Source organism: Sardina pilchardus, chromosome 1 (genome assembly GCF_963854185.1).
Source record: "Sardina pilchardus chromosome 1, fSarPil1.1, whole genome shotgun sequence".
In the NCBI taxonomy this organism is placed as follows: domain Eukaryota; kingdom Metazoa; phylum Chordata; class Actinopteri; order Clupeiformes; family Clupeidae; genus Sardina; species Sardina pilchardus.
The window spans coordinates 40,023,187-40,033,186 of NC_084994.1; the positions used below are offsets into that span (position 1 = coordinate 40,023,187).

The 10,000-nt window shown below is 45.2% G+C and overlaps 1 protein-coding gene across 1 annotated transcript in view; it reads right to left on the minus strand.

Moving 5' to 3' along the window:
* Positions 1-6,452, minus strand: part of LOC134078794 (regulating synaptic membrane exocytosis protein 1-like) — a 40,049-nt gene extending 33,597 nt beyond the window's left edge. The window contains exon 1 of the mRNA XM_062534948.1: positions 6,123-6,452. Coding sequence (XP_062390932.1) covers positions 6,123-6,292 — 170 coding nt within the window. The 5' untranslated portion in view covers positions 6,293-6,452. The remainder of the gene's footprint in view (positions 1-6,122) is intronic.
* Positions 6,453-10,000: the final 3,548 nt, after the last annotated feature.

Consider the following 10,000-nt stretch of genomic DNA (forward strand, 5'->3'; position numbering starts at 1 on the left):
CTTCCTCTCATCTCGTCTTCCAGTCCATTTTTTTAACACAGTATATGCATTGATTCATTTAGCAGTAGCTTTTATCCAAAGCAACCTTTGTTGTTTTTGTTTTTTTTTCTGTTTTTTTCATAAAGGTTTTTTTTCAACTTTACATGTGTCAGTTATAGAAAGGGGCCAGTCTTTCCAGTGCCACTTAAGTGTAAGTAAGTGGCAAGGAACTTTCTGGAATCTGGGAAATGAACCCACAACTTGTCAGGCTACTGCATGCTAGGCTAGCTCATTAGCCGCTACGCCACCACCTCCCCATACGATAAAGGGGGCATTTGAGATTTTCAGGGGGGCACTATCAATTCTAAAATTTCAGGGTTGCCACCTATGTCTGATAAAAAATAATTTAAAAAATGGGACATATCGACCAACCACTTTGCTCAAAAGTGAAAATGTCCATTAGATATTAGATTTGCATCTATCATACCTTAGCCACACCTATAGCCACGCTTGTTTAGTAGGCCTATGTCTCACTCAGGACAGTCTTCTACCCTGCAAATGTCAGAGCCATGAGAGCCCTCCACAGCTGCCCCGAGTTCGGTCTCTGGAGCTCTGTCCTGCCTGAGGTGAGCCAGTGCCTGGACCAGTGTACGGAAGAGTACAGAAGAGTATGGAACTCTACAGAACTCGCTTTACCCACTCTCAGCAGACCTCATGTCTTTCTCTTTCTCTCTCTCTCTCACACACACACACTCCAGCTGGTGTTCTCTCTCTCTCTCTCTGAAACACACACACACTCTAGCTGCCTGGTGCTCTCTCTCTCTCTCTCTCTCACACACACACACACACGCACACACTAGCTGGTGTACTCTTTCTCTCTCTCTTTCTCCTTCCCTCCCTGTCTTGTCCACCAACACTCTTGGCTCATTCATATTTCACACAGAACTTCAGCGAAAGCCTACAAAATCCGGCAGGAGGCCGGCAGAAGGCCTCTCTCTCTCTCCCTCCTCTCTCTCTCTCTCTCTCTCTCTCTCTCTCTCTCTCTCTCCCTCCTCTCTCTCCGGGTAACCCCTGTTCCGCAGTGGGAGCGGCGGTGGGGTTGCCAGGCGTTGAGGGATGTCCCCCGCCCCACATGCGTCCCGTCGCTCCCGTCTCATTAGCAAGGCTACGGCTCCTCGGGAGCGCCCAAGACTAGGCGGGCACAGCATGGCATAGCGTGGTGCCACCACAGAGAGTGCGCCGCCCGTGTGTGTGTGTGTGTGTGTGTGTGTGTGTGTGTGTGTGTGCGAGACTCGCCTGGAGAACACCCCACGGGCGCACCTTGTGGCACAGGGGCTGGAGGAGCGGGCGTCTGATTAAGGTGACGGGCGGCGGGCACTTCCGTAAGGCGGCATTGAGCCAGACAAGGGTGGCCTGCGCACGGGCACGTGGAGCGCTAACGTTAGCGTTAGCATGATCGGACGTGTGGAGCCTCTGATGCATTCAAGCTAAATGTGGTTAAAAAAATAACACCTACCATAATTTCCCGACCATTAGCCGCGGTTTATACATTGATTTTGCAAACTTTCTTCCACTATGAGGTTAATACAGGGGGCAGTTAATATGTTCATATGGTTTTGTTTCTTTAAACTCTTTCTTTAAACATAAAACACTGTCCTGCAGCTTATACACAATGCAGCTTATGTGCGGGAAATGACTGTAGTCCTTGTGAGTAAGCTAACAACATGAAAGGTCTGTTAGTGATGGCTAGTCCATACCCAGGCTGTGATAATAAGACAGGGGGATCAGCAGGCAGTAAGTTGTTGAAGGTAGGCTACTTATTAACAGATCAACATGGCCCAGACGCTCAACAATGTAGAATTGTCATCAGACACATAGCGACAAGTCATATAAGCGACCAGCACCATAAACAGACACAATTACAATGTTTACAAGGAAGAGAGAGAGAGAGAGAGAGAGAGAGAGAGAGAGAGAGAGAGAGAGAGAGAGAGTGTGTGTGTGTGTGTGTATAATGGAGGTGGGTGCATCTGCGTGCCTGTATGTTCTGATCTGCAGTGTTCCCTCTACACAATCTGAACACACAGTATCAGTCAGACACACACAGTGGGTTTGTTTGGGCAGGTGCTCATTCCCATGGTCCAGTCTTATCCTCCTGACACACACACACACACGCACACACACACACACACACACACACACACACATTTCCCACACCCTGAAGGACACATTTTGTCATGGTAATCGCTACCATATCAGCTCCCTTGATTGACCTGCTGCTACAGCTGCACGGATCCCACATGTCACATGGTGCAACCCCATTGTCCAATCAGCACGGCTGCCTTAGCATCGCCATGGAGCAATCACCTGACAAACAGAATGATCCGTCTAGGGGGATGGCTGGAAGGCTAATTCTTAAACGCACGGTGACTGTACTGTATGTGTGTATGTGAGAAGCATAGCATGTTTGCTATGTGTTTGTGTCAAGCAGACTGAGCTGAGTGCTGAGCGAAGTGTTGCGGTAGTCCATAGATCCACAAGACTCACGTGTTTGTGTAGGTGGCGAGCAATGAAAACAGGAACTCAAGGTTCGAGGAACTAAAGATCAAAGCTAAAAACAGATTCCCTTCTACAACAACAATGTTCAACCATGGAAAGGAACTTGCTAGTAAAGGGTTTCTGTTGGAGTCTCAGGATTAGAGAGTATTCAACTTTAAAATGCTCTAATCCTGAATTAGATTAACATAATACTAAATATTTACAAATTACAATTGCACTGGCTCACAAATGTTTTTTTTTTCCCATGGTGTGATGACCATGTTAATGACAAGATTGTGTCCATCACATCCCATAATGATTTAAAGCTTCTGTGAGTCTCTCTGAATGAGGGGACAATATATGTTGCATGTGGATAAGTGTATGTGGATTGAGGTGCATGTGTGGTGTTGCCGGCCAGACTGACATGTCAGAAGTGCCTTTCAAAAGTCAAGAAACCTCTGTCTCAACACATCTCCTGACACTATCCTAATAGGTCTACCGTGTGTGTGTATATATATATATATATATATGAGAGAGAGAGAGAGAGAGAGAGAGAGAGAGATAGATAGAGAGAGAAGGAGAGAGAACTGTCAGTTGGAAGACGGTACCATACCACCTGTGGACGATTGTACAAGGCTGTCATTGAATCACATCCATCACCGTTTAGTTTGGGGCCGCCACAAAACAAGAGAAACGCAGATTACAGCGCATAATTAAGACAGCGCGGAAACAAAATCACTGGTGTGCCCCCCCCCCCCCCCCCCCTGCCTTCCTTCCAGGACTTGTACACTGGTAGGACCAGGAAGCGGGCAAAGGACATCAACAAAGACCCCACACACCCTGCATACACCGTCTTTCACCTCCTCCCCTCTGGCAGGCGCTGCAGATCCCTGCTCATAAAGACAACCAGACACAAGAGCAGCTTCTTTCCCTCTGCCATCACCGTACTGAACTGCAGTTAAGTGGGGCCATCCCCCTTCTTGGCCATTCACCAACTTATCCCTCACATTACACACCTATATCATCCCATATGAATATTATATACATTATGCACACATTTGCACTATTACCTCTGCACTTTTTATCCACCACTCCATATGTACTTGTCTTACTCTGCCTATACTGTATTTATTTGCATATTGTATTTTGTGTATCATGTAATATGTCTATGTGCTTACATTGTTGTCTATATTGTACAGTATATGTCTTATTACTATTGTTTGAATGCTTACTATGTCTATTGCACTACTACATGTCTACTTGTTACATGTACTGAGAGTTTTAACATCTACTGAAGTCAAATTCCTTGTATATGTCAGTAAATTTGGTCAATAAAACTAATTATGATCATGAAATCAATTTTAATGTTTAACATACATGTACTTAAAAAAAAACACAAAAGAAGTGTACCATTTTAAACTGTGAATGTCAACAACATTGACAATATCCCTGATATTTTCGCTGATGGTATTCAAGGTACGACTTCCTCTGCATTAAGCCACACTGTGTGACAAAATGAGAAGAGATCCACTGACAACCAAGTCCCTCTGGTCCTGTCTAAATAAGCTGTGGGGGGTTTGGGCTCTTCCTAATGGCCTGGCGAGGCAGAAATGTATTCCAGTGGAACACCGGAACAATTAAGAGACTGACAGTGCAACAGTCACTCGTCTGTGTGTATTGACATGGCCTGTGTCGTGAAAGTAAAAGAGTGGAGATTTAATGGCTGTCTTTCTTTGTGGTCTGATAGCTTGTATCAGTGAACGACCAAGCAGTCGGTCTCTTGGATGGTGACTTTAGCTTTGTGCCAGTGGACCATTTGTTTTAGGGGGGTGACGGCGGCGTGGGCGGCGTGATGGCTGTATCTGCTGAACCTGCCAAAGAACCCTGGTGAGACCTCTCTTTCTCTCTCCATTGAAGACTGAACCAGAAGTAACAGACAAGAAGACAATGGAGATGTACAGTATGTGTCTGCATTATGTACTTCATTAGTTCAAGAAGAAGAACCATGTAGGCCTATGTCGTGTGTAAAGCACTTTTACAATGCAGGACAGACCACCATTCTGCTGTGACAAAGATACAATAAAAACTGTAGCTTAAGGGTCAAATTCTGTGTCGTTTCATGTCGTCATGATGTAACGTTACCACATATCAAACACTTTCATATTATGTGATGTTCAACGAGAATACTGCGGAGCAGCCTATGCAACTGTAGTCTATTATTTTTAGATTCTATTTCCGGTGGCAAACCTATTCAAATTATTCATTCGCCAACAGATTATTCATTCATGACGATGACACAAGGTTTAGACGTGGTCATTTCACCCTAGGCAGAGAAGAGAAGACAACACAAAGCTGCTCGCACAGTGCCTAGCCGGATATACATCGCTGGTCTGTAAATAGCTCGTTTCCAACAAACCTTGATCTACACCGGCGAGCATATACTGCCAGTGGCAACCACACCCGGCACACTCGGCACGCGCCGCGGATTTATCGTGGGAAGTGTAGTCTTTTACTATTTCCTCTCGCCGCCCGGCATACTCATTCGAAGAGATGGCAAGTATTGGCAGATGTGCCATCAACCGTCATCTCTGCCATCATCTGCCAGCCAGTATACGGTGTTCATTCTGATTTTCATGCGTCGTGTCGTGGAGGCCGCATGCGTGTGCCGCGCATGTGTGTGTGTGTGTGTGTGTTGTGTGTGTGTAGGTCCGACCATTAGATTATGACAACGGCTGAGGACGCCAGTTAACGTGTTTGTGTGTGTGTGTGAGAGAGAGATAGTCTCTGAGAGAGAGAGAGAGCGAGAGAGAGAGAGAGAGAGAGTCGACAGAGAAACGGAGAGTGTGCGTATGTATGTGTGTGTGTGTGTGTGTGTGTGTGTGTGTGTGTGTGTGTGTGTGTGTGTGTGAGAGAGAGAGAGAGAGAGAGAGAGAGAGAGAGAGAGAGAGAGAGCATGTAGCATGCTGAAGAGAGAAAGAAGAGGGCGAGTCGTGAGGAAGCTATGATTCATACATCTCCCTCACTGTCACACCCCGAATCTCTGCACCTGTAACCGGCTCGACTCCATCCAACTCGCTTATTCATCGTCACGCTTCCTACCCCAGCCGAGCCCAAGGAACACAATCCCTCGCTTTCGCCCAAGGAGTTGCCCCACGAACCCAGACGTATGTCAGCAAAGCCCAGTTTCCATATTATATGACCAATAACGGCCAATGCGTTTAACTGTGCTCATGTATCAATATGAATGGGATACAACGAACGCAGACCTTCAGTGCTACCTAACAGCGCAAAATCTACCCCAATGTTCATCTAAGGTACCCCCTGCGATCTTCAAAGCCAGCGCAAGATCATATTAGTGGGTTAAAACGCTCAAAGATATACGGTTGACAAAAGGCAGTGTGATAAGCTATGTTGGGGCGCAAATCAGTGAGAAGTATACCTACGGGCGAATGTAGCCTACTGACAACATATGGGGAAAAAAAAGACTGTCCTCCGGACACAAACCATACAGTTATGAATGGATGGCAGAGTGGGTTGGGTAGGGTAGGGTAGGGTAGGGTAGGGTAGGGGGTAGATGTCCGTGAAATGGCAAGAGGTGCTACCCTTACTTTAACATGGCTTGTTCCTTATCCTCTTCCTCCTTTTGCCGAACCATCACTGCCATGATGATTTCCCTCTCCTCCTCCGTGAGGTGACTTAGGTCCGGCATATCCGGCATGGATTGTGCGGGCGCGGTGGGTGGGCGAGGGCCGCCCTGGGGCCCCACTGAGGCGGACATTTTCGTTTGCCCTCCTCGGAGTGTCTACTGGCAGTATCCGAAGCGTCGGCGGCCACACCTCACGACATGATCCGCGGATGTAGCGGCGCTTCTTGGGAATAGTGCAAACCTCTCATGGTCGCTGGCATGGCACCCACGATTTGTGCTTATGTGTCTGGTCGTCTTTTTTCCCCTTCCTCCTTTCATCTCACGCCTCCCCCACCCCCGCCTCTCCCCTCCACCACCTCCGGTTACGGGAAACCCATCTTTAGGAGAAGAGACGACGCAAACAACAGGACTCCGGCATTAGCGGCACGAACCGTGATGTCCCTTCCACCTGACTGGGGTTCGTCGATGGACAACGGGTAAGGCGGAGTCCGCGTCGAGCTCCTCTCTCTCTCTCTCTCTCTCTCTCTCTCTCTCTCTCTCTCTCTCTCTCTCTCTCTCTCTCTCTCTCTCTCTCTCTCTCTCTCTCTCTCTCTCACTCGCTCGCTCGCTCGCTCTCTCTCTCTCCCTCTCTCTCTCATCGGCGGGGCTACTGTAACTGCCGCCGCTGAGAGGAATGGAACAGTCAATGGGACTGCAGCTGCGCGGGCACGTACCCTCTTCAGACGTGTGCGCGCTTACTCATATGAGGTAAGGGGCGTAACTCCCTCCTCAACTGTCCATGTGTAGCAGCAATAGGCTATAGGGGTGACAGTTCGCCAAGGACCCAAACACGGTTTAGAGGTGTCTCTTGATCTCACCTTTCTGGCACCACAGGGCTGGCCTAGCCAGAAAAGCTGACTTCAGCAGTTATTGATTGCATGACCATATCCAACGTCAAGTCCACACACACGATGATTTTAATCGCAATCAGGATCGTAGACTGCTGGACGTCCAGTACCATGGACAGCACCCATTAATAGAACTCTCCTAAATCGACTGGGTTATTGGAAGCTGCCCTCTCTCTCTTCCTCTCTCTCTCTCTCTCTCTCTCTCTCTCTCTCTCTCTCTCTCTCTCTCTTCCTCTATCTCTCTCTCTAGCTGTGTGAGACGAGTGACTATTGACGAGTTAAAAGTGCTGGTCCAATTTAATTCAAATCCTCAGACAAATTCCATAACATCAGGATTTGAACGCAGGGTAATAAAAAAGAACGCAACATGTCTTCACCGAATAATTATAAGGACGAGTGTCAAGTTATATCAAGGCCAGTATTTCAGCAAGGCCTACCATGGTGATAAATAAACTTACCCATTTCTGACAGGTGTCCCCTGCAAAAGATGAATAAATAATTAATAATTAATCATTTTTTTCTGTTCCACCACGCCCCCAAACTGGATGGTGTTGCATACCAAAAGTCAACCTAAATGATATGTTTGTATAGGCGTCTCAGTGGTCTTCTTGGTTAAATTGAACAACTCAATGAAATTGATGTCTCTTTTTAGAATTTAGATCCTTGTTTTATGCATGGCTGGTAAAGAGCTAAATAGAAGCTAATGAACGATGTAAATCGGATTTCTCCCTCTCTGTTGAGGGCTTCTTTGAGATTGCTTTACATGATCTTTGGGCACATTGCGCCCTCTACTGTTCTTTTGGAGTAGTGTTGTGAAAGTTGTATAGCGGATTCCCACTTACCGATCTTGCTCTTCCTGGGTCATATCAGGACACCTAATGACAATAAGAAACAACATTTGTTAGTTCATAACAACTTCATATAGAGAGAGGGAAATATAAAACATCTGTGTTATGTGCATGACTCAAGGACTGAAGTTGTCTGGTTTTACTGAGGTATCTGTGATAATACAAGGCCATAGCCATATACTTAACACTGGGAGGGACCAAGTGTCCCTTCAACAAATTCATGAACAGAGCATAGTTGAGGTCATATTGGGGTTCTCGAAGTTCAACCAGAAAGACTCAGAAAGCACCGATGAAGGTTAACATAATGATTTAATCCATAAGGATTTACAGAGTTAAGAGTTGGCCCTGTCCTCGGTCCCAGGCGTCCAAGCAAGCAGACTGATCCTCCCGGAGTGAAAAGGCGTGGGGCAGAGCCAACCCCCTTGAACAGCCGGACGGGGAGCAAACTGGTGGAGGTTGTGGAGGGAGGAGGGAAACGTCCAAAGTCAGCATCTGAAAGCAGCGAGACGTCATAAAGGCAGGTGGAGACAGGTGATTGGTCAGAGGTCATGAGTGAACTAGAAAATGTAATTCCATGGGAGGAATTACCATTGCATGTAAATGTAAAAAGGTTGCCGTGTAAAACATTGTATTTGTTAAAAAGACAACATATGACACATAGAATAGATACATAATTAGCCTAACCCAATTACAGTTCCACTGAAATTACTTGAATTATTTAATTACTTGAAAAGTGATTTATGAAAATGCATTACAATTGTGGACAGTAGGCTAGGCCCTATTTTGGAAAATCTCTTCATTTAAAATAAAAGACTGAAATGAAGTTGCCAACTTCAAACGAGTTGGTATAGGCTACTGAAGTTCACCTATAGTGAAACTAGTGGGAGGATTGCCAAGCTTACAGTAAACATAATACTTTAATGCAGGTCAAAACATAGGCTAATGTTTTGACCTGCATTAAAGTATTATGTTTACTGTAAGCTTATGAAGATAGGAGTAGACTACTGCAGGAGACAAGACGATAACGTTCTGTGGCATGGTTTCAATGTTAGATTGCGTCTTCTAGTCACTATGTAAAGTATAACGTTCACAAATGTGAAAAATACATAGAACAAATCTCCGTTTCAAGACCTTTGTAGGAGTGCTTGAATGACGTCAAACGGTTCAGTGGTTCTAGAGCCTTTGATCGTTGATTTTGGTAGGAAGAAGAATAATTTTTAAGAAGAACAGAGATAACAGTACATTGCATTGACATGCAATGTAATGAGTGACGTACTGGAGTCTTCCCAGCAAAAGGACAACGCTAACACTGGCCTTTTGCATTATATGACCACATTACCTTGGGATATTGTGAATGGCCTCCACCTCACCACCCCATATCTTTTGAGACAGATTGTATAAAAGAGAATGTAGAGTACAAAGTAGGACACGTGTGAACCTCAGCATGCTTTACCTAAATGTAGAAACCAACACTCTTAAAAAAAATGACTTGTCCCTATATCTGGGCACAAAGAAGGGTTAAAAACAACGCAACACATTTGTTTTAAAAATGTATCGACGAGACAATGTAGGCCTGCTATGAAATACAAAGGACTTCAATTCAAATGAAAGGGCGAAGTGCAAGTCTATGAAAAGGCAAAAGTTCTCATGCATTGCGTTGACTTACCAATGTTTGTGTTTCGATGTCTTGCCCACACTCTTAAAACGAATGTGTTGAAAACAACACAACTTTTTTTTTTTAAGATTGTCAAATTAGCTCATTGCTTTTACCTAGTAAATAATTACCTAGTACTTATTAGCTTAAGTCAGACTCAAAACGTCACATTTTGTCCATCATTCAGATTAGACTCAGCATTCATCTGGCTCTGAGAACCACCCCCCCTATTTGTGCAGTACTCAGGGATATTGAAATTATTTTATTTTTTTTCTCATGTTATTTTCTAGTCAGGCTATGTCAAAAATATATTTTAATCCAAGTTTCAGTGAAGCATCAATCAACCTATTACACTGTACAATACACTGCAATGTATCCAACATGTCGACCATATTCTATGTACTTGCCATGCGCTAAGCCTAAGGGATACACATGCATTTTTTGGGACTTT